Consider the following 24,635-nt stretch of genomic DNA (forward strand, 5'->3'; position numbering starts at 1 on the left):
TACCATTTTCCTTCCCCGCACGCCCCCGGCTAGATTCTCTGCGATAATCTTACTCACTGGGGCAGGTGCCGCCTCGCCAGCAAACCAAGGTCACTGCACTGACCAGCGCGCGTGGCTCGAGGCTCGAGCTGGCCGCAGGACGCAGCGGTGGGGCCCACATGAAGCGCTCACACCCCAGTGAAATGGCATGACGATGACGGCCCTCATCTTAGGAGAGAATAAGACGGCAGGACAAAGAGCAGAAATACATTTTCCTACCACCCCCCCCCAAAAAAAAAAACCACCCTCTCAGACCCTCTGAGAGCCAAAGCTTGCTTTGAATTGAATTCCTATAAGGGAATATAAATATTCAAATGAAGGCTCATTTTTTTTCCTTATTGAAAAAAGCAAAATTTCATCCATAATCGGTTTTTTTTTTCTCTTTAGAATGTAATTAAAAGGCAGAGGACTGGCCTCGATACAAAGTGCACAGATGCACTTCTGCAGAAAATGTGTCTTTGGCAGAAGCGTCTTCCTGCGAATGTTGTGTTTATTGCTGCCATAAATATCCTCTTGTCAACACAGGACTTGCTGTTTATTAGCGGCCCTGACAGGAAGGTCCCTATTAATGACAGCATTCTTATCACCCATAGACCCTGTCACTTCTGACACCGCAATTCTAGGAGATGGTCTGCGGTAATCACTCAAGGGCCACCCTCCTTTATTGGTCCCCGTGCAGCGGGCGGTGGCGCCTGCCCAGGGATCCCCGCTGGCAAAAAGTAAAACAAATGAATGAATGAATGAATCGCCAGATCTGCATCTTTGTAGGCGAGGGAGACGCCACCCAAAGCCTCAGAGCCCTGAGCGCCCTCGGCTGGGCCAGGCCCACGTCTGGGGAGTCACATAGCACCGCCTGGCATTGGGGGGCCACTCGGGTCCCGGGAGTCCAGTCTGTAGCTGTGGGTTGCGTCTCCTGAAAAGCTGTATTTCCTTTCTTCCTTCCTTCTTTTTTCTACTTCCTTTTTTACTTCTCTTCTTCCATTGGTTCTTCCTTCTCTCCTTCCTTTCTTCCTTGCTTCTCTCCTTACAGCCTTCCTTCTTTCTCTCCTTCCTTCCTTTCTTCCATCTTTCTCTCCTCTTTCTTTCCTTCCTTCCTTCCTTCTCTCCTTCCCTCCTTCCTTCCTCCCTCCCTTCCTTCCATCCCTTTTCCTTCCTTCCTTCCTTCCTCCCTTCCTTCCTTCCCTTTTCCTTCCTTCCTCCCTTCCTTCCTTCCCTTACCCTTCCTTCCTTCCTTCCTCCCTCCCATCCCTTTTCCTTCCTTCCTTCCTTCCTTCCTTCCTTCCTTCCTTCCCCCCTTCCTTCCTTCCTCCCTCCCCTCCTTCCTTCCTTCCTTCCTTCCTTCCTTCCTTCCTTCCTTCCTTCCTTCCTTCCTTTCCTTTTCCTTCCTTCCTTCCTTCCTTCCTTCCCTTTTCCTTCCTTCCTCCCTTCCTTCCTTCCCTTACCCTTCCTTCCTTCCTTCCTCCCTCCCATCCCTTTTCCTTCCTTCCTTCCTTCCTTCCTTCCTTCCTTCCTTCCTTCCTTCCTTCCTTCCTTCCTTCCTTCCTTCCTTCCCTTTTCCTTCCTTCCTTCCCCCTTCCTTCCTTCCTCCCCTCCTTCCTTCCTTCCTTCCTTCCTTCCTTCCTTCCTTCCTTCCTTTCCTTTTCCTTCCTTCCTTCCTCCCTTCCTTACTTCCTCCCTCCCTCCCTCCCTTCCTTCCTTCCTTCCTTCCTCCCTTCCTTCCTTCCTTCCTTCCTTCCCTTTCCCTCCCTTCCTTCCTTCCTCCTTCCTTCCTCCTTCCTTCCTTCCTTCCTTCCTTCCTTCCTTCCCTTTCCCTCCCTTCCTTCCTTCCTCCTTCCTTCCTCCTTCCTTCCTTCCTTCCTTCCTTCCTTCCTTCCTTCCTTCCTTCCTTCCTTCCTTCCCTCCTTCCTTCCTTCCTTCCTTCCTTCCCTTTCCCTCCCTTCCTTCCTTCCTCCTTCCTTCCTCCTTCCTTCCTTCCTTCCTTCCTTCCTTCCTTCCCTTTCCCTCCCTTCCTTCCTTCCTTCCTTCCTTCCTTCCTTCCTCCCTTCCTTACTTCCTCCCTCCCTCCCTCCCTTCCTTCCTTCCTTCCTTCCTCCCTTCCTTCCTTCCTTCCTTCCTTCCCTTTCCCTCCCTTCCTTCCTTCCTCCTTCCTTCCTCCTTCCTTCCTTCCTTCCTTCCTTCCTTCCTTCCTTCCCTTTCCCTCCCTTCCTTCCTTCCTCCTTCCTTCCTCCTTCCTTCCTTCCTTCCTTCCTTCCTTCCTTCCTTCCTTCCTTCCTTCCTTCCCTCCTTCCTTCCTTCCTTCCTCCTCCCCTCCTCCCTTCCTTTCTTCCATAATCCTTTCCGCACTGTGGAACTGCAAGAATTGTACGTTGCAGAGGGTAAACATTCTGCACATTTCCACCCTCTGCATCTTTGTCTTCCTCTGTGATTCTGGGCAGAGCTGTTTTCCGCCCGGCCTGCGGGTCACTTGGTTTGTGATGTCAGCTCCTTGGTCAGTCGGGGAGGCCGGGGCTTGGCGTGGTGATAGATACACACCGATTCCTGCGGCTCCTTGCCACGGGCTCTGGTGCATTTTCTAGGCGTTTACACTCATACCTGAGTGACTAAAGTTTTAGACTTGGAATTGGGTGTCAGTGCCTCTGCCTTGAGTCAAAGTGCAGCCTTAGCTTTGTGCATGATGGGAAGGAAAAGAATTTTTTTTTTCACGGAAACATGAGTAGAACCACAGATGATTGGGGTGGGGGACTCCCAAACAGTGCTCAGGGGATCCAGGGAATAAATATTTCAGAGATTTCCCTGGGCCACACTCAGGGAACCATGCTGGGCCAGGAACCGAGCTCGGGGCCTCCACATGCGTGCCGGAACCTCACTGCCGCCCTCTGAGCTTCTCGCCACACCACGTGCGAGCAGGAAGGCCTGAGGCAGCCGGCGGGGAACGGCCAGTGGGAACACGCCCGGGCTCGGGGAGGCCAGGTGTCGGCCAGCCCGTGTCCCATCCCCAGCACCCCACACGGTCCCCCGGTCCCCTCAGGAGTGAGCCCCGAGCACCAGAGCATGAGCTGTGGCCCCCAGACACGCTGACCCCAAGCAGGAAGAGACATCTGCGGCCACCCAGGTCAGGCGGCTCTCGGGGGTCCGGCCAGCCCCTCAGGCGACAGTGGTACCCAGCTCTCCCTCCTTCATCTCCGCTGGTGTCTCCAGGCGCCCTCGCCGTCATTCCCACACGGGGGTCGCCCCAGGACCCTGGCCTTCGCCTCAAGTCTCGGTTCCGATCTCGGCTCTGTCAGTCGTAGCTGCTGACTCCCGGGCACGCCCATTTCTCTGGACTCTGAGTGAGCGATGCCCAACTTCGCAGTGAAGAGGAGGGCGCGGGCCGGCCGGTACGGGGCCGTTCGGGCTCTCCTGGACCACGGAGTCTGCAGCCTGCTGCGCCGCCATGCGTATCCCGATGCAGCTTTTGTTTTCAGGTTCCCGCCGAGCTCGCTGCTTCTTAGAGTTGGGATCCTTCGCCTACCGACGGGCCTTTTATAATTATTTTATTACGAAATGATATTAAGTGAAAAGAAGCTCTCAAGTGACACCCCAAAATATAAAAAGGGTCAGTTTTAATTTTCCGCCATCAAGGCTTCAATCGTAAAGAAGTTCTGTCTTAATTATAAAATTCATTCTTCCTTCCCATAGCTGGAATGTGTAAAAGAGTGGAGACGTAATTGCACTGGTTAATAATAGATTATCGTTTCTTCTCTCTCTCTCTCTCTCTCTCTCTCTCTCCGGTTTTTGGGCCACACCTGGGGGTGCTCAGGGGCTACTCCCAGCTGAGTTGTGGGGTCCCTGGCCCCCCGATGGCCCTTCTCGGTGGAGCGGGCGCCCCCCGTACAGCCGCCTTTGCTCCTCTCGGTCCGCCTAAGACCACCCATGTCCCAAGGTTCCTTAACGCCATCACTTATGTCCTCTTAAAAAAGCTGGCCAAGATAGACGCCACGAAGTTCATGCTGAAAAACCACACGGTGAGTTTCCGTTTCCCTGACCCTGCGGCCGGCCGGTGTGCGTGGGCGGGGCGGGGCGGGGCCGTGACCCGGCTGCTCTCCCTCTCCTCAGAGCCAACACTTCCCCTTCCTGGGCGTCGGCGACGGGGACAGTCTGAGCGACCTGAGGTGCCGAACCACCTTCTACACGGCCCTCACCCGCCTCCTGATGGTGGATCTAGGTAAGGAGCCTGAGGGTGGGTCCAGGTACCGGCCCGAGGAGAGAGGGTCAGCGAGCACTGTACAGTGAGCAGCACGAGCAGCACGCTGCTGCCCGAGTAACAGTGTCCGCACGGATCTGCCCGCGGTTTCCTCAGCTCCGATGCGCCTTCTCTCTGCCTCTGGGCGCCACGCAACGTGTCTTTGTGTGCAAGAGGCTGTCTTTCCACTTTAAACAGTCTCTGCACTAATTCCTGTTTCATTCATTGAGAAATTTCCTCCAAACACTAAAAAAAAAAAATTTTTTTGTTTTGTTTTTGGTTTTTGGTCCATACCTGGCGGTGCCCAGGGCTGACTCCTGACTCTGCACTCAGGGATCACTCTTGGGGGGGCTGGGGAGGCCGTCTGGGGTGCTCAGCGGCATGAAGACAGGCAGCCTACCCGCTCCACTGTCTCTGCAGACCCTCCATTTTTCCCGTCTGGCTGCCCTCCAAGCCGCCCATCTCACTGCTGTGAACTGAGAAAGATCTCGGATGGCTCTGACACACAGCGGTTTCCTTGGGGGTGGCAGTGTAGTCCGGAGAAGCAAACTCAGAAACAGTGGAGCAGCAGGGAGCTGTGGCTTCGTGGTGCATCTCCTCATCAGGTGGGATAGTCCGCAGGCGTCCAAGGCTGAGATGTGAAGACGAGGAAAGGCGGGGGAGTCCATGTTCAGTTGTCTGGTGAAATGGCACGGCCCTGAACTGTGCGGGTGGTGGGACACCATGCCGGGAGTGGGCGGGGAGGGGATGTATCAACAGAGGACTCACACGAGGGAGCTTGGAGGTGACTTGGCTGTAGACCACATACCTTGCATGCCTGACGCCACGGGTTCAGTTCCCAGCACTGACCCCTCGCCCACCCCCTCAGAAAAAAAAAAAAAAGCGTCCGAGGTATCTTAAATGAAATTCTTCAGGATGCGGAATGTTGCCTTCAGGCATCGCCTGTGGGCATTGCTCCTGGTTCCTGAGCATCCGTCATTCCATGCCTCACCTCTGTGTAGGGACACGGGCTTCCTTTGACAGGTCATTGAAACGGTGACATCCACCCCGAGCCCCTCCAGGAAGCACTTCCCACAGAAGGGGCCCCGTTGCTGCCCCGTGGTGACCGAGACACTCAGAGAAGGGGCCCTGCACCGCCCTGCGGTGACCGTGGCCCTCTGCTGCCCCATACCTGCGGCGTCTGGGTGCTTCAGGCTGAGCTCTCAGCGCACAGGCCCGGGCAGGGCAGCTCGGGGATTAGACCATCCTCGCAAGGGCACTCGGGACCCCGGGTACTTCTTTCCCCGTCTCTCACAGTGCACCGGCTCGTCCACCGGCCTAAGGCGAAGCTTTTCAGCATGATGGTGCCAAAAGGAGGAGGAGGGTCCTGTGTGGCACGTAAGCAGCGTTGCGCCTTGGCGTGGGAAGGGGGACTGAGACCCCCTCTTGGCTCCCAGCCCCTCCGCTGTTTCCATCCCTTTGCACAGAATACATGATCAGAAAGACAAACCACCGAGAGGAGCGAGCTGTGCAGGTAGAATGATTAAGGAGCTTTGCGGGATTGATTTCTAAGGAAAGATTAAAAGAACCGTGTATGTATAACTTGGCTAAGTGACAACGGGAGCCGGAGGCAAAGAGAACTGTCTATAAATATTTGAAGAGTGTAAACCAGGCGTGCAAAGCCCAATCATCTGCTACCTTAGGCGAGCGGGAGATGGAGCAGAGTGACAGCTCAGCGTCACCGGAGAGAGGAGCGGCCGCCCAGCCTGTGTCACGGTCTCGCTGCCCGCCAGGAGCCTGGCTTCTCCCTGGGCCGGCCGGGAAGGCCGGGCCCGCAAGCTTTGGAAAGTGCTCGCAGGGACTGACCCCGTCAGACACAGGGAAGGATATGGGTGCAACAGAGGGGTAGAGAAGGAGCCAGGAGGAGATTTTTCTAGGACAAAAGGGTCCGTGTCATGCTCACCTCCAGCCTGGAGCACAACGAACGGGCCAAGGTCTTCTCCCGTATGGCCGCTTCGACAGAAGCCCCCGCCCAGGATACCTTTGGCCACTCACAAGCAGGACCACACACTCCCTCATGCCCAGGGCCCCTGCCCGAGCCTTTCGATGACTCCTGATCTCGGGTGACCCCTGGCACTGCCCGTCACCTCCCTGACAGCCACTTCCAATGGGGATGGAGCACTCACTCGACGGAGGCTGAGACACTCCAGTTCCAAATACTCTGTTCCCGTGGCCAACAGAACTTTCTGGTTTCCCAGGATTCGATTCCTCTAAAATAAATACTTGACCCATAAAAATCGCACTGTCATCCCGTTGTTCATCGATTTGCTCGAGCGGGCACCAGTAACGTCTCCATGGTGAGACTTGTTGTGACTGTTTTTGGCATATCCAATACGCCACAGGGAGCTTGCCAGGCTCTGCCGTGCGGGCGAGATACTCTTGGTAGCTTGCCAGGCTCTCCGAGAGGGGCGGAGCAATCGAACCCAGGGTCGGCCTCGTGCAAGGCAAACACCCTCCCCGCTGTGCTATCTCGCCGGTCATAAAAATATACAAATTGTGGTTTTTTTTAGGGGGGGCAGGAGTGCCACACCTGGCAGTGCTCAGGACTTCTGCCTGGTTCTGCCCTCAGGGGTCACTCCTGGCAGGACTCGGGAGGTCCGCTGTGGAGCTGGGGGCTGAAGGAGTCCCCGCACGTGAAGCAAATGCCAGCCGCACTAGCACTCCAGCCCTCAGTGGGTATAATTTTAGTTTAGAAATTACATTAGCTTTGTTTGAAAATTAAAAAAAAAAAGGAGTGGGGGAAGGAAAGCCTTGCAGGGAGACTGCCCAGCCAGAAGGAAAGATGGAGTCGCGCCCGTCGAAGAAGCCCGGGTGGGCTGGAGGGACTCGCAGAGGACGGTCAGTCAGAGGAGAGACAGATACCAGAGGGACGCAGAGAGGCGATGCAGGGGACGGACTAGCCAGGCGCAGGCAAGCCCCTGGTCACTGAACACAGACACGGGGTCACCAGGAGGACAGGGTGCGGGGGCGGGGGGGTGGAGGGACGCTGTCTCGGGCGAAGTGGGGGGGGCGTGCTCACACGCGTGTGAACCTGTTCTCCCAGAGCACTGTCAGCTCAGAGTGACGGGGGAAGGCGGGCGGGTGTCTGTGTGCCGGGGTGGGCTGGGCCGGGGCGGACCTGCCCAGCTCTGGGAGATGCTGAGGTGTCGAGGGACAGCGAACAGAGCTCGGGGTCAGCCCTGGAGGCGCTCGCCGAGCACGGGGTCACGCGTGGACTTTCGGACAGAGACCACCCCCCCCCCCGCTGCCCCCCTCACGGCGCCCCGGGTCAGCTCTGCCGGCCGGGGTCTCCCCGGGAACAGTGCCGACACTCGGCCTGTCCCGGGCAGGCCGCATCCAGAAGGGTCCTGGGCCCCCGGGCCCCCGGCTGCCTCCACCCCAAGGCCTGCAGGTGACGGCATGCGGCTGGCTGGCTCAGTCTGTCACCTGAAGCCTGTCTCGCAGACCAGAGCCACCGGGACGTGACTCGACTTCTCCAGAGAGAGTCGGGCCTCCCCGTGCCCTGCTCTGGGTCCTGTTCTGGGTCCACTGTTTCGGAAACGAGGGCGTGAGAGGGAGTGGCACCCCACAGAAGCGCAAGTGCGTGACACGGGGCGGGCAGGGCATAGAATATTAGTTAACGAGGCTCCTTCTGATTAAGCAAACACCAGTTTGACAGGGAAATATTTGTATTGCTGCAGGGGGAGGAGGTTGCTCTTTTGGGGTGTTTTTTGGTTTGTTTGTTTGTTATTGTTTTTTTTTTTTTCAGTAAAGAATCAAAAAGACAAGTCCACCTACCCAGCTTGCCTGCAAAGCATTGGACGTGATTCTTGGATTGAAATATACAGCGTGTTCTAATTGAATCCTACAAAATAAATTGAATATGTTTTGTATATAAGCCATGCACATTGGAATGATTAGAAAAGGGGAAAGAAATTGGGTGTCACATTAATTGGTATTTACTTTGAGAAGCCTTTTGGTCTCTATTCAATAATCTGTACTTTGTATGAATTTAATTAGATGCTCTGTGCCTCAGGTTGTATTCCAGATGAAAATGGGCCCTTTTTTTGGCAATAAGCAGTTGTACCATTTTATCAAATTGCTCCTTGGCTAAACTAGACACCGCGTTCACTGCATAAAGAACCCAAGCAGAAGCATTTCCTCGTCAGGGCGGTGCTGCTTCCTGCTGGCTGGGGCAGTTCTGCGACCAGGCGCGGGCGTGGGCGCACCCCCCCTCACTCCCCGGGTGGAGACCCCGCCCCGTCTGTGCGCACGCTGGCTGGCCGGCCTCCCCAGAATCACTTGAAGTCCCCTCCGATAGTTGTAAATTAGCTTTAGTCGAGCTAATAGACTAAAGGAAAGATAGCATTACCCCGGCCCGTAAGTCGAGACCCCCCCGGGGGCTGTTCGGTAGGAAATACTTGAATCTTTTTTTTTTTAAGCCTTTTTTTTGTTCTGTGTTGTGTGATGTGAGCGGAGAGGGATCCCATTGGCAGCTACTGGCGAGGGGCAGCGGGGGACAGAACTAAGTATCGTTAGCTGCGGACTCAGTCTCCACCGGCCACGAGGCCGGGCTTGTTCGCTCAGCGACGGCTCTTCCCTGGAGCCCTTGGCCAGTGCCCCTTGCACCGGATCAGGCGAGAGGCACCTACGAAGCCCTTGTGTCACCTCCCTCTGCAGCCCCTCCCGGGTCACTGCACCTGAGGAGCCCCAGGTGACCTGTGGGGACGGTGGGCGGGGGAGCAGAGGGGACGGCGGAGCGGCCACTGCCGCAGGAAGGAGACTTCCCTTCTCTTGATCATTCCGTCACAGCGTGCGGACGGGCCCTTTGCAGACTGGCTTCTCATTCATCGTCCCCCCGGCACACACACCGCCCGGTGGTCGCAAGGGCCCGCGCGCGCGCGTGTGGTCTCGGGAACCTGGGCTCAGAGAGGCCGCGCGGCCTTCCGGGCCAGCCTCGCGCCGCGCGTGCTCCGCTCGGGGCTCCCCTCGCGCCTCCTCCGCCAGCTGGGAAATGGAACTTTGTGGTCTTCGGTTTTATTTGCACCCAATGATTTATTTAAGGCTTAGGGGCAGGGAGAAGGAGACAGAAGAAGAAATTACTTTCCAACTGTCTGTGAAATAAACAGATTCACTATTTATCAGGTTTATTACCTGCCCCGTATATGTATATTACAGCGCTCCGGCCGGGGAATCCAGCGTCGTTTCTAAAATTTGTCCTTATGTCTAATCATGGGCCAGAGCTTTTTTTTATTTATTTATTTTTTATCTCGTGGAGAAGGGAGCCCAGGGTGGACGTCTCGGGCAGGGCTGGAGAGGGCGGCGCGGGCAGAGAGGCCTGCCGTTCTGGTGGGAGAGAGCACCAATAGATCACCGTGTCCAGGACTTGGCAGAGACGGTCTGGAAAAGAGGCATCTGGGGGAGGGGGTGGGCAGGGGGTGGGCAGCGGGGGCTAAAGAAGCAGCTGGAAATACTTAGAATCTGTAATGAGATAATTAAGACTAATTAGGCTGGCCCTGTAGGCAGAAAGCAGCCCATTAAGTCCAGATCCAGTTTTTTAATAACTTACCTGGTTTTGCGGGTGGAGAGCGGGGCGCACCCCCGGGAGGGAGCCGGCTTGGGGGCGGAGCTCGTGGGGCGGGGCGGGGCTAAGCTTGATACCCCTGGGCCCCGGGGAGCGGTATGATGGGGGGCTCCTCGGTGCTCCTACCGGGTGGAGACGGCCCCCCGAAGGGCGGCGGCGCGCCCTGACCCGAGACGTGTCCAGGGGAGGGGGGCCTGGAGCCCGGCCTCGCGCGACAGTGACCGAGTGGGGAGCCAGCAGGTCTTGAGTCCGCGCAAGGCCGGTGTGATGCTCCGGCAGATACGAGGCCCCCCTGCTTCGCCCGGGGCCGGGAGTGGCCCCACAGCCAGCCAGAGACCCCGGGCGGTCTGGAGGGGGGAGGGGAGATGCAGGCCAGATTCGGGCTCAGGTGGAGAAAGCCCCGAGTGTGGCGGGCCCGGGAGCTGGGGACGCAGCTCCCTGTGGAAACCCAGTTCCTGGGGCGGTTCCTGCACCCACCGCCCGGAGCCTCCTGCCTGCCTGCCTGCCTGCCTGTGCGTCCGCCCGTCTGTCTGTCTGTCTGTACCCCCGGGGCCCCTCTGTAGGAGCAGCACTGCCCACACCCGGCCCCTCCTTGGCTCACCGGCCGTGCCACGGTGACGGGTGACCTTGCATTTCTAGAGGACACGGTTCCCCAGCCGCTGGCCGCTCTCCGGGCCCTCGACCCAGGGGTCACAGGCATGGTACTCTCCCGGGGGGCTCTCAGCAGAGCCTGGCACCTCCCCGCTCTGGCCGGCCCCTCTGGCTTCCCCGGCCGCTGGCCCTCCGGCCCTCACCCTGGCCACCCTGGCTAAGGGCCGTCGTCGTCTGCTTCCAGGCCAGTGGCCACAAAGCCCCCCGTTCACGCTCAGGCACCCCGGTCAGGGCCAGGGCCCCCGCGGGGAGGGTCTCTCTCCGCCTGCCACCCTGGCGCTGGCACCGCGGCACGCACAGCACGGCCTCGGGACCACCATCTCTTACCACCACGATCGTTCCTGGGACTTCAGGGCCCCTCTCCCAAGCCCCCCAGGTCCCACCTGCTCTTTGCCTTTCGTTTTGAGGAATCGAGAGTTATCTAACACATAAAGGGCGGCAGGGGTGAGGGGGCGGGGGGTGAGGGGAGCAAACCCCGGTTTTTGTTCAGGGTGGTGCTGTGTTTTCTCCTGAGCTCCACAGACTGTGGAATCTGCCCCTGTCGGGGTGAGGGGCGCAGCTCGGGTGGCTGGAGCATCTGCTCTGCATGCAGGAGGCCCCGGTCAGTCCCCAGCACTGGACTCACCCCCCCACACCACCACCAAGAGCCACTAGGAGTCACCCTCCCTCCCCGGGCACCACAGGGCGTGGCCCGACACAGACAGATGAGCCCTCTTACTGCATTTAGAATAGAGTATTCACAGGGGGGGCCGGAGCAGTAGCACAGCGGGTAGAGCGTTTGCCTTGCACATGGCAGACCGAGGGTTCGATTCCCAGCATCCCATAGGGTTCCCCAAGCACTACCAGGAGTAATCCCTGTGCATCGCCTGTGTGACCCAAAAAAAAAGCAAAAAATAAAATAAAATGGAACATTCACATGGTTGTACAATCCCTACCACTAGTTCCCAAAATATTTCCAACTCAGAGAATTTGGGGGCTGGAGCGATCATACAGCGGGTAGGGCATTTGCCTTTCATGTGGCTGATCTGGGTTCGATCCCCAGCATCCCATAATGTCCCCCGAGCACTGCCAGGAGCAATTCCTGATTGCAGAGCCAGGAGTAACCCCTGTGCATCACTGGGTGTGACTCCCCTCCAAAAAAGAGAGAATTTGTGCCCTAAAGTACATTCCCTCCTTATATACCCTCCTACCCGCCCTTGGAAGCCACAAGATCTCCACCCTGTCTCTGTATTTCCCTGTTGCCCTTTTCACGTTGGTTCCATGAAAAGGGAACGATATACAGGGCCAGAGAGATAGTACAGGGAGTAGGGCACGTGCCTTGCACACAGCCAGCACAGGTTCCATCCCTAGTGTCCCATACGGTCCCCTGAGCATCACCAAGAGTAACCCCTGAGCATCAAAGGGTATAGCCCCAAACCACAAAAAATAAAAAGGAAAGAAAAAAGGGTGGGGGTGGCTGGAGCAATATCATAGCGGGTAGGGTGTTTGCCTTGCATGAAGCAGACCCAGGTTCAATACCCGGCATCCCATATGGTCCCCCGAGCACTGCCAGGAGTAATTCCTGAGTGCAGAGCCAGGAGTAGTTCCTGAGCATCACCAGGTGTGACCCAAAAAGCCAAAAAAAAAAAAAAGTGCTTTCACATTCAGCTTTCACATTCAGCACTGGCTGGAGGCAGCCAAGGGGCCAGGTACCAAATGACACGCCCTGCAGGTGACACATGAAGGCCCAGTTTCTGACTTTACTATTTGTATCTTGCTGTGGCTTCTCCAGAAGGGGGGTGCGATAAAAAAAAAAAACCAGAAACTTCTACCATGAGCCCCCTTCTGTTGAGTCAGCTTCTGAGAAATCCCGTAGACATAATTAGCTTTGGGTTTTCTCCAAAAGCTGAAGAATTTATCATCTCATCTACGCATGACTAAGAACTCACAATGTTATGTTAATATTTACATTTTCCGATGCCAGCAAAAAATATTAAAAATATAAATTGGCACTTTGCATTGTTTCGGGGCCTTTATCGCTCTCTCTCTCTTTTTTTTTTTTAAAGCCCTGAATTGGCAGTTTCCGTTATCACTGCCCGAGTGATCACATGTGCGCCGGCATACAAAATCACTGCTGCCTCCTTGACTAGGAAATTGTAGTGAGGGGGAACCACGTTTTCTCAGGCCGTGCCATTCCTGACTGGGACAGGGGTCCTCCGGGTGGGGGCGCGTGTCACAGCTGCTGTGAGCCGCTGTGGGCCCGGCCTGAGCAGGGTTTGCCGCTGGCTGCTCCCTGGGAACCCCGAGCCAGAGCGTCCCGGCAGCCTCGAACCCCAGCGGCTGCTGAAGAATCCCTTCCCACGGATGCTTCCTTGTTTCACTTCCTGTCAGTTTGGGGACCACCCCCCACAGCATGCAGGGGTTATTCCCGGCTCTGGGCGTTGGGATCGCTGCTGCTGGTGGCTGGGGGACACCGTGTGGTCCCGAGATACACAACAGACCCTGACTACAGGTCCCAGCCACCACGGACGTTATCACAGTAGGACGCTGCACGCACCGCCGAGGTCCTTCCAACCCCTCTGAAGCCATCCTCAGAGCCACGGGGGCCGAGAGGGGCCGTGGCAGCCCCAGAGACCACCGCCTACGCCCAGTCTACCAACACGCATCGATTCCTTCCCGGAACCAGACCCGGCCCGTTGGGTCACAAGGGCCCTCCACGACCAAAAGGGACCAAGTTCTTCCCCCAGGGAACTGGGGACGCACCGTGTGGACGGAGTAAGCGCAGGGTCCCCCACCCGGACTGCGGGCCTCCGCTCCGCTGCTCTCCCCACCTGCCCTCGCCGTGGCCCACCAAAAGCAGCGAGAACGTAGGTGCCGCTGACAGACACTTCAAGCCCCCCAACTCACTTAGCCAGATCAGAGGTTCCCCGTGCTGACGCAGCCCCTTTTCAGAAGGCTACCTGGCGAGCCCCCTTCCCCGGAAACCTACCCTGCTTAAGAGAACAGACGAGAGAGAGCACCTCCCGGCTGCACCCCACGGCCCAGACGGGGTGGGGGGGGCGGGCAGGACCACCCACGCTGGGAAGCGCTGGCTTAGGAAACAAGACGACCCGGCCCCAGGCATGCAGATGAGAGACACCGAGCCCGGACCCAGCGAGGAACCCTGAAAGCACCCCTCTCGGAGCGCCCCGACTCTGCCGGGGCCCTTCTCGCAGCCCGAGAACCATCCCACCCCCCAGAGACACCTGGTCACGCCTTCCCCAAGGAGGAGTGCGCCATTTAGGTGTGTTCACGCCGGTCTGCTCTGGGAAGGAGTAGTGTTCACGTCAGGGGCCCACCGGCTTCTTTTCTGCTGGGCGGGGGGGAGGGATAGGGAAACAAGCCACGTGCCCGAGGACAATAAGGGCAGGGCCAGGAAGATTGCTCGGGATGGGAGGTGTGTGCTGAAAGCAGAGAAAGGACCAGACGCGATGGCCTCTCTGCATCTGTACTGCAAACCATAATGCCCAAAAGCAGAGAGAGAGTAAGAGGGAGATTGTCTGCTCGAGAGGCAGGGAGGGGGTGTGGATACTGGGGACATTGGTGGTGGAGAATGTGCACTGGTGGAGGGTGGGTGTTCCATCAGTGTATGACTGAAGCTCAAATGTGAAAGCTTTGTAATACGTGTAGCTCACAGTGATTCCATTAAAATATAAAACAAATTTAAAAAGAAAAGAAGAAAAGTGGGCTGGAGCAGTAGCACAGCGGGTAGAGCGTTTGCCTTGCACGCGGCCGACCCGGGTTCGATTCCCAGCATCCCATATGGTCCCCTGAGCACCGCTGGGGTGATTCCTGAGTGCACAGCCAGGAGTAACCCCTGTGCATTGCCAGGTGTGACGCAAAAAAAAGAAAGAAAGAAAAAGAAAGAAGGAAAGAAAGAAAGAAAGAAAGAAAGAAAGAAAGAAAGAAAGAAAGAAAGAAAGAAAGAAAGAAAGAAAGAAAGAAAGAAAGAAAGAAAAGAAAAAAAGCCATGTTTAAGATTCACTTTCGGGCTGGAGCGATAGCACAGCGGGTAGGGCATTTGCCTTGCCTGTGGCCAACCCAGGTTTGATTCCCAGCATCCCATAGGGTCCCCCAAGCACTGCCAGGAGTAACTCCTGAGTGTAGAGCCAGGAGTAACCCCTATGCATCGCCGGGTGTGACCCAAAAAGAAAAAACAAAGATTCACTTTCATGAAGCAAGTTGCCTATCATCCAAATGCCCTGTCCACTAGGATACCCCGCCCACTATTCCCTACTGTCCATCAGGCCCGACCCGCGATGCTGGCACCAGAACCGCCACTAGTATTTACCCACTGAGAAGCTTCTGGCCGTTGCATCCTGTAACACCCGGTGTTCGCGGAAACCCTCGAGGAGTGGGATTTCTGCTTTAGTGGCTTTGAAGTGCCACAGCAAAGCAGTGTGGGAGGCAGACCCCATGGGGCCGGGGGGTCTCAACTCAGCCAGGCACAGCTGGCTGGCGGTGGTGCGGGCTGGCGGGGAGGACAGGAGTGGGCCGCACTGGCGCCCCTGCGCGTGGCTGCCCGCCATGGAATGTTGCTGGCGGGTCCCCGGCCCCGGGCCTGCCCTGCCATTCGTGGCAGCCTGACAGGTGCCGTGTTGCCGAGAGAGAGTCGCTGCCGTGGAGTCCAGAGGAAGACGGGGGAGGGGGGCCCTCCGGGTCCCTGGCCAGGGTCTCTTGCAGATGGCAGGTGACCAGGGTCAGCCTGGTCTCGGAAGGTCAGGAAGGGCTTCTGCCCTGCGGGCCCTGGTGCCTGCAAGGGACCATGTGACTCGGCCCTAACTCCTGTCCACAGCGGGAGACCCCCGGCCCCATTGCGTGGGACTCCAGAGACGACGTGGGGAGGGCAGGAGGCAGAGACACCCAGCCAGCACCCGCCTTGCTGCACCAGGGAGCCCCGAGTCGCCCCCACTCGGCCCTGGCTGTGTCCTCGGACCCACCTCCGTTCCTGCTCCACAGACACTGGTGTGCGTGGGATTGCAGGGCCCCCGTCTTGGGCCCAAATTCCTGTCCCCGCGGGTCTGCCGTGCAGACTCCCGGGGTTTGTCCCCAGGCGTCCCTAGGAGATGCGTGTACTCGAGCCCCAGGCCCAGCTGTGACAGCCACGGCCTCTCCTCTGGGATCTTTCCCCTTCCTGGAGCCCTTCTGACAGAGGGGCAGCATAAACGTCCGTCTGAACCATCCCACGCCACCGTCAGCAGACTGCCCTCCTTCGAGCAAGCCCCTTGACCTGTCCACGCCTGTCCCTTCAGGAACGAGCGGGTTCTTGGCTCCCCGGAGCACAGGCCGGACGAGAGACCCCCAGTCTCGTCTATGAAGCCCCCTTGGAAACAGAGCATGACACTGTCGCTCTCTCCGTACCCAAGTGTGATGGGATGTCTGCTGTGGACAGAATCCCTGAAGGGCCCCACAGTCCACTTGCGAAAAGGGGCACGACGTGTCTCTCCCTGCCTCTTCCTAAAGAAAGAGGAGCATCGTGCCAAGGGAGGTGGGCCCGTGGAGAGTGTACTTACCCGCCCCCCCAGTGACCCATGAGGGACCCCGTGGCCGTTTGTAAGATAACAGCTTCCCTGCCAGCTCTTCAACAAATTAATATAAAATAAAGGACATAAATAAAAGAGAGTCACAATTCAGAGCTATCTGGGCACCTGAGTCTGTGAGTCCACTGGTGCCTGAGCACCCAGGGACTGGGGAAAGCCCTCGTCTCTGCAGCTTGGGGCTGGCTCTCCTGAGGCGTCAGGGAAGACATTTCGGGGCCCCCAGAGCTGAAGGGCTGAGGTGCCTGGGGCAAGAGTCTGTTTGAGCAAATAAAGAGGCAGGGGGTGGGGGGCCGGGGGGAGAAGGGCTGGTAAGTAATTTGGCTATTTCATTTGGTGCGAAAGAGAGGACTAAACGCCAGAATAGTCAATGAGCCAGGAAATTCTGACCCGTCCCTGGGCCGTTTCTAGGGCTGAATGCAGCGCTCCCGGCCACGCTAATGTGCCGTGGCGTGCTTGCTCGACCGTGCTGACCCTTTTGTCTCTCTGGTAGGCGAAGATGAGGACGAATTTGAGAACTTCATGCTGCCCCTCACAGTCTGCTTTGGGACAGTCTTACAGACGTTCAACAACAACTTGAAACAAGATGACGTAAAGGTGGGTTTACCGACAAGCACGGACGAAGAGGGTTCTGTGTCTCCCAGGAGCGCGGACCCAGGGGAAGGTCCTGCTGGCTGTGTGAGCCCTGGGTGCCCCTCGGCGGGTTTTTTTGACCACAAGTATTGTCTTTTGAGTATTTTTTTCATATGAGCATTCTTCTGAGTATTCCTCGAGTGCTTCATACAGATAGTTATTTGAGTTCTCTTCATATGAGTATTTCTCCTAGTGTCCTATTTTTTTTTAAAAAAAAAAAAAGGCTTTGGAGTCCTCGGAGGGTTCTGGTAGTCAGTTTGTGATGGCGTGGCCCAGACCGTCTCCCGTCGCCGTTAACTCTCTTTAAAAAAAGGTTTCTCGTGGGGTCTCCATTCTCCACACCTCCACCCTGCCCCGTGTGCCTCGACATCTTTATACGGAAGATTGCACAAACATACAGATGCTAAAACACTACATCGCTAAATATTTTTTTAAGCAAGAATTTATATAAATCAAGACTTTATTAAATGGCTAGGCATATATGTATAAATAGGCGCTGGTCTTGAAGTATTGCATTCTTAAACTGAACAAAGTGATTAGGATAACTGATAGCTAAATAAGGTTTTTATGTGCCTGTGGGAGCCATATTAGGATTGATTTGACAAGTCAGTTCAGCTGTGGCAACAGTCATAATATCTAAGACAACATTATGTTTTATTAGTAAAATCCTTAAGTGTAGCAAGCTGTTTGCGACAAAACAGCCCCATATTTTAATGTGGGGGGCTGGGAGCAGGAGGTCTACTAAATAGGAATAGCATTCTTCTGAAATTATACTGTTTCCGGGCTATATTAAATAGATTGACACCGATGATTATTTTTAAAAGACTAATAAATGGACTCCAGAGGATGGCTACCTTTGCTAGACGCCCAAGCCATGTTTTATTGTTATTTGGAGTATGCTTTAAAAAAAAAAAAAGTTAACCATCCTTTTGCATAACTCCTCTTCCATAAAAAATAAAGAAGAAAAAAATATATATAGGATTTTAAAATCAAAAGGAACTTAGAGAGTATCTTGGTATTTGTCACCTTTCTGAAATTCTTCACCAGAATGCTACGCTTGTTTCTGCTCAGGTAAGTTACATTTTTCAGCTCTCTTCGCCGTATTTTTTTTTTTTTCATGTCCTGCAAAACCTTTGCAGCCTTCCCGGGGCTACTGGTGCGTCTGAAGCCAACAAGAAGCAGCGAGACTTTAAAAAACACCATCTTTATAAAAATTGCATTTGTCTCATTTGAAGATTTCATTATGCACCAAGCCCGTTTTGATGGGAGCCCATCTCGTCTGATAGAAACCATCTTCCTAGAGCCATTTTTAATGGAGTTCCAGTGATATATCCCTAAACCAGCAAGTTCTTAACGACCCTGGAAAGTGACTGCTTGATTACACTTTAACGGTATTTGCAAATAAAATCACAAGTAATTAAGGGGAAATCTCCAGGCTTTTGAGCAAGTTTGATGCATGATAACTGCCTGATTCAGCTTCATCTAGAGTAATGCTGTGTAGGCAGCAGCTACGGAGATCAATAGCAACGTAATGATAGTGGCAGAATTAAGTGAGTAACCTGAGAAGTGTGCCTCAGAATGCATGCAGCTGCCACGGAGCCAGGCCACACAGTGCACTCCGTGCTTCCGCCCTAAATGTTCATCAAAAGACGCCCTGCAGGAAAATGGAGTTAGATGCTCTTTATTGCTGATCGTGTCTCTTGCCACATTTATCAGGGAAATTGGATTAGCAGTTGGCAGCTGCAGGTAGACAAGATTCTGCAGTGATTAAATATGCAGCTTGGCTGCATTTGTTGTGACAGACCTTTAGTAAATTCTACTGTAAGCACCATCTGTCTAATTTGTAGAAGGAAAACTTGGTGCTTTAAGCTACCGATAAAGAACTAAATCTGTTGCTTTATCATAAACAAAACTTTTGCACTAAATGCTCTTAAATGTAATTTATTAGGTTAAGGCTATTTTTCTATCATGATGAATAAATAATACATGCAAAAGTGCTTTCAGGTACTTCATTTTGCAAGTACTAGAGATAAAAACAGTTCTGTTTTGTTCTTCAATAAAGTATTTAGTATTCCAATCCACAGGAGGTGATGCTGTTAAAATATCTCCATGAAAATGCCGCAGGACTGCCAAATTCATTTAATTTGCAACCCTTACCAGCATTTTCTAACTCCCTGTTTATAGATATTTTTCAAATGCAGATTTCAGGATGAACATAAACATTAAGGACCTGTGCTGCCAAATTGAAATACGGTTTTGAGGAGAGGAAGTGCAGCAAAACTCTTAAATTTATAGCTTTGTTTTCTTACTTAGGCCTAATAAAATTGAAGGGAACATTGAATTTTGCCTTGGTTTTTCCGCTTCCAAGTACAGGGAGCAAGGGAGGAAATGCTTGACAAATCCTCGCCCTAAAACCTTCCGTCGGAATCTGTGTTTTTCCCCTGTCCTTGCAGCCATGGTAAAAGAGTCCGATTCTCCCCCGACACATGCATCATTTTTGATTTGGCCATGACGTCATCGGCTTTAAGGAAAATGAATGAAAACTTCTCGGAGGAAGAGGAGCAGTTAAATAGGAACCTGCTATCTTTAGTCCCTTCGTAAAAACTCCACAATGTTAAATTATTTAAAATCCTTGATTTTCAGCATGCGCACATTAAAAGTTTTCGCACTAAGTGCCAAATGTTGCAAACAGCACTTTAACAGAATGATTTTGCTTTGATCCCTGTAGCAGTTCCTGAATAATTTATCACAGGTTATTGCCTTAATTCTGGAGAGGGATAGAGCAATAAAGGCAGATGAAAACACTCCAGTTGAAACACCTTGGGGCCTGCTCATTCCTCTGACACGGCTCTTTTGTTGGAACTATTTAGAGGTTATTAAGATGTGTCTCCAGAATTAAGAGTATGCTGTAAGGATGAAGACAGCCATCTTAATTCTAAAGACAAAGCACAATGACCCTTCACCTCCTTTTTCTTTGTTGTTATTATATCGTAGAATTATGAGGATAATATTATAGCAGCCCCCAGTAGTGCCACTACAGGAAAGGGTCTGTCAGACTTTCCATTAGAAACCCCGTTTTGGGGGGTCAGGGTGGAAGGAGCCGCATTTCAGCGGCTTCCCGGCCCATCCGTCTCACGCTTGGCACCCGGACAGCTGTTCTCCGGAGCAGCGAGCCGGGGCGCCCGCGCACTTTCCCCGCCAACTCTCCAAAGAGGGACCCTCCTTCCGCTCGCTCGGGGACCCCAGACCTGCCCCACGCCCCACGCCAGCCTCAAGACGGGAGCCCCTCCCCAGCGGGCGGGGAAAGGTGCGACTTGGGAAATAAACCTCTCCGAGCTATTTTAAGTGAGACAGAAAACTGTGGCTCCTTGCTTGCCCCTCGGTTTTTTAACCAGGTCACCCCCCAATCTCTTTAAAACAGTTGGATGGGGGGGTTGAGCTCCTGTTTCGGTTCTGAGCTGGGGGGGCGGGGGGGGCAAAAAGCCACCTCAGTGTTGAGTGTGTATCCTCAGAGCATCTCAGAAACCTGGCAGCTCTGAGGGGGAAGACAGGTCTGAGTAGAAACCTGCTCCCACCCCAGCAGCAGCTTTCCTGCCCCATGTAACGTACTAAAAGCAAGCCTTCCAGTTCGACGGATAATTATATTTTGGTTACTATACACTGGGCTACGTGCGAACTCTTCTGAAATCAAACACTGCCATCATTTTATACCTGCGAGTCCATTAGAGTAACTTGTCATCTTATTTAAGGAAGAGAAATTGTGATAAATAGGAACCTTTCTGTGTAATGAGAGCAGTCTGAGATATTTTACGAGTGCTTTGCACGAGGCATGAGAGAACTTGGGGTTCTCGTGCCGACTGATTCAGAGTTGGATGGAGAGAGGCCTGGAGAACCTCAGGGCCTGCGAGCTGCTAAATGTGCCTGATAAGAATAGACCCAAACGGCCACCGTAATGGAGAGACTGCAGAGCTAAGTGATCCAGCTAGATCTGCACAAAGACTTCTTAGAAGAAAGATGTGTTTTGTTTTGTTCTGGCCGCTTTGGCGAATGTGGAGAGGTAAAAAGAGAAGAGCCAGCACCTGGTGGTGGAAATAGGTTACATAAAAGGCAAAATGCGAGTCACAGAAGAAAACTACCAGGAAAGCTCGCGATGACTGAAAGACAAAGACACGCACAATTATGAAAGGCAGAAGAAGTGATCTAAAGAAGCAGAAACAGACACTCAGGATGTGGACGGTACAGAATTCAGAGAACCGTCCCTCCAAGCTGTGAGGCAGTACAGAAGCCAAATATTCTAAAAAAAAATAAGCTCACCTCTTTCCGGTGTGTGCTTTGAGGAGCGAGGGGGCTCACAAAGTACAGAAAAGTTCTGACAGATTGTTCCATTTGAAGAGAGTTTCGCTTCCAAGTCCTTAATGATAATTTAAAGACCTTCCCAAAGAGGTTTTCATTTATCAAATTGTAGGAAAGAAAATCTGGTGAAAAGAAAGTGCAGAGACCACCTATTTCCAGGGAAACCGTTTCTCCTAGAAATCGCGGTTGCATGTCTCAATTATCCCACCCCTCGTTTTGCAATTATGTTTATTTGTACTCTTTGTTCTGACATTCTAGCATCTGTTCTTGGGTTTTCTTTTTCTCCTCCCAAGCATCATCCTAAGGACAGCTTAATTAAGTCCAGATTACAAGTCAGACCATGTGTTTTGTTGTTGTTGTTGTTGTTTTCAGTCCTTTCCTTTCTCCCTCTGTTAGAACTACTCACGGAGCATGCAAGGTAGGCGTTTTTACACGAATTCGTGAAACGTATGCCTCACAACCCCTCTATGAAAGAAGCCTTACTAGCCCATTTCACAGATGAGAACGCTGAGGCTGACATACAGCCTGGCCTAAAGTCCTCCAGGTCAGAAATCAAGCTGGATTCCCTACCCAGGTCTCCTGAGATCAAATAAATACAGAAGGCTTCTCCTCGCCTAGAGAACGTGAGCACCATTGTGTGTGTCGTGGTTCCAGGAGAGCACCTGCTCAGTTTTGTTTTGTCCTGAGCTCCTGAGGATTTTCCCTCGGGATCTTTAGGAGCCCGCCCGCTGCCAGGACGCACGCCAGACAATTCCGGGGGCCGGGGTGGGGGACTGACGTCGTGCAAGCCAAACGGTGGAGATTTGCCTATTGTGAAATAGTGTCTCTGCCCCGTGTGTTTCTCTTCTGTGAAACTGTCAGCCCCTTGTCTTTTTTTTTTTTTTCCTACTTTGACATTATTTGGAATCAAACCGTATTGAGGATCGAAATGCTCCTGAGTTCTTGGAAACAGGACTTGGTTTCGTTTCTGAGGGCAGCGTAGAGGCGGCCCGCAGACCGGCTGGCCTGTTTGTCTGCGGAGCCTTTCCTCTAGAAAGGGGTCTGAGCAGGACGTTTCCGCTAATGAATCAGAATCAGATACGTGGTCATTATTGCCTGATTATTACCCCATCTGCTCCGCGCTAACGTGAAAATCAATTACTGTGTCTCTTTCCCACTGACAGCGTATGCTGATCGGGCTGGCGCGAGACCTGCGAGGGATCGCCTTTGCGCTGAACACAAAGACCAGCTACACCATGCTGTTTGACTGGATGTATCCTTATTACGCTGTGACAACACCAGCTCCGTGCACAGGGGGACGCCGGGCCCCTCGCTCCGGCTTAATAGTGTGGCACAGTAGGGAAGAGGAAACAAAGCTAAATGAACTAATGTGTAATCAGCTAAAAATTACAGCACAGTGGCAGACAGCGTGCAGATAACTGAGCACAGCATTTGGAGACCAGCTCCGAGAGGTCACTTTTCCGGTGCCGTGGACCAGTGACAGCATCAAAAAAAACCACAGCCCCACCTTGTTCACGTCTGTCAGGGCGGCGGGGGTGGTCTCTCTGCGCCTGTCGCGCCTGTGGCCCCAGCTCAGGGAGACCTGGATTTCTCACTCTGTCTCGGTTAGCAGGGCAGAAACGGCCCTTTCCTCTCCCTGAGGATCCCCTGACTCATCACGCCAGCTTTTCGCCATTGTGAAAATATAAATAAGGGGAGGGGGCCTGGGGTGCAGCAGGGAGGGCGCTTGCCCTGCACGTGGCCAAGCTGGGCTCAATTCCCAGCATCCCGTACGGTCCCCAGAGCATCGACCAGAGGGATCCCCGAGTGCAGAGCTGGGAGTAAGCCCCAAGTACTGCCTGGTGGGGCCAAAAAAAAAAAAAAAAACCCAGAAAAGAAAATATCAGTGGGCGTGAAGAGAGAGAAATAAAGGGTCGGGGGTTTTATCTGGAACAGAATTTGAATTTACCTTTCCCCAGGCTAAAGGCCAGCAGCAAGCTAGATAGATAACATACGTGTGCAAACTAGAGAGATAACATACGTACGTACACATCACAACCACCCATGCCCCAAAGAAGCCTCGGTGTCAGAGAGTAAGAAGAACATGGACTTCCGGGTCAGGAGAGAGCTGGCTTGACACCCTGCTTTCCACACGCAGTGGGTGCCCTGGAAGGCCGTTTCCCCTGGTCCTGGTTTCCTCGTTCTCTAAAAGAAAGTGACGTCTCTTTCCCCGCCTGTGGTACTCGGTGAGGAGGGGCTGTGCACTCGCTAACGCCTGCCTCTTACTTGGTAACATAAATGGTCCCTGTTAGTACTGTTGAGGTAATGTTGTATGAAACCTCCTCGGTCTAAACAGGAAGCCATCATTTATGAGATGGTGCACGTGACACAGAAGGTTTTCATGCCTTCTGAATAGGAAATCATCAGAGGACATGAAATTCTGTGACGCTGGCTTGCTTCCTTATTTGTTTTGTTATTACGTCATTTTTTAGCGGTGAAACCTTTCTAATAAATGACAGAAAACTTCTAAGGCAGTCTTCACCTACTCGTGCCATGCTTACGGCCAAAGCCATAACAAACAGGAGATCTGGACGTGGCTTTAAAAAAAAAATTAAACATGAGTTTGAATACTGACATAAACCTTCAGTTACTGTTAAAATTGAATATGTGTCCATTATAGGATTAGAGATAAGAATTTTCCATAGAGAGCTGGGAAATTAGCACAAGCAGTAAGACCTCCCCTACCCCAAAATGAATATTACATATTGGTGAGAAAATTATGCCTTTACATCATTATAGAAAATATGTGTGCAGAAACAGTGTTTGGCTTTGGTTTGTGGGGGCAGATTTGGGGGCCATACCTGGCAATGTCTTAGGGCTACTCCTGGCTCTGCACTCAGGGATCACTCCAACGGTGCTGGGGTACCCTATGGGATGCCAGGGATCGAACCCGGGTCAGACACATGCATGCCAAGCGCCCTACCAACTGTGCTATCACTCGGGCTCAGATATCATAGTTTAGACACTGAAATATCACTGTCACTGTCATCCCGTTGCTCATCGATTTGCTCGAGCGGGCACCAGTATCGTCTCCATTGTGAGACTTGTGACTGTTTTTGGCATATCGAATACGCCATGGGGAGCTTGCCAGGCTCTGCCGTGCGGGTGGGATACTCTCGGTTAACTTGCCGGGCCCTCCGAGAGGGGCAGAGGAATCGAACCCGGGTCGGCCACGTGCAAGGCAAACGCCCTACCGCTGTACTCTCTCTCACCTCACGGAAATATAAGTTTGATGATGAAGGGTAAACTAGAGTTGCAACATGGCCCTTTTCCTTCCCTAAGCACAGGCAGAGGCTGACAAAGTAAAAACTGAGCTTCTCCGAAATATTGGCAGTCATCCTGAAACGAGGCCCCACCTCGTGGAGGCCGCCTCGTCCTCGGCAACGGCCTTTAGCGAGAGCCCAGGTCAGAGCCTTCCCCTCAAATACGGGGATGCCGGCCTTCACCGGTGCCGCCTGACGTCCACAGGACACGCTCAATGTTCTCTCAATGACCTGTTCTCCGTTCCCCACTCGGCATCAGCTTCTTGTCACCTGTCTGA

General features: G+C 53.6%; 1 protein-coding gene across 1 annotated transcript in view; it reads left to right on the forward strand.

Moving 5' to 3' along the window:
- RANBP17 (RAN binding protein 17) overlaps positions 1-24,635 on the forward strand; it is a 233,952-nt gene that overhangs the window by 153,495 nt on the left and 55,822 nt on the right. Inside the window, exons 18-21 of the mRNA XM_055124757.1 lie at positions 3,980-4,043; positions 4,135-4,243; positions 16,563-16,666; positions 22,219-22,307. Coding sequence (XP_054980732.1) covers positions 3,980-4,043; positions 4,135-4,243; positions 16,563-16,666; positions 22,219-22,307 — 366 coding nt within the window. The remainder of the gene's footprint in view (positions 1-3,979; positions 4,044-4,134; positions 4,244-16,562; positions 16,667-22,218; positions 22,308-24,635) is intronic.

The sequence above is a fragment of the Sorex araneus genome, chromosome 2 (assembly GCF_027595985.1).
Source record: "Sorex araneus isolate mSorAra2 chromosome 2, mSorAra2.pri, whole genome shotgun sequence".
In the NCBI taxonomy this organism is placed as follows: Eukaryota; Metazoa; Chordata; class Mammalia; order Eulipotyphla; family Soricidae; genus Sorex; species Sorex araneus.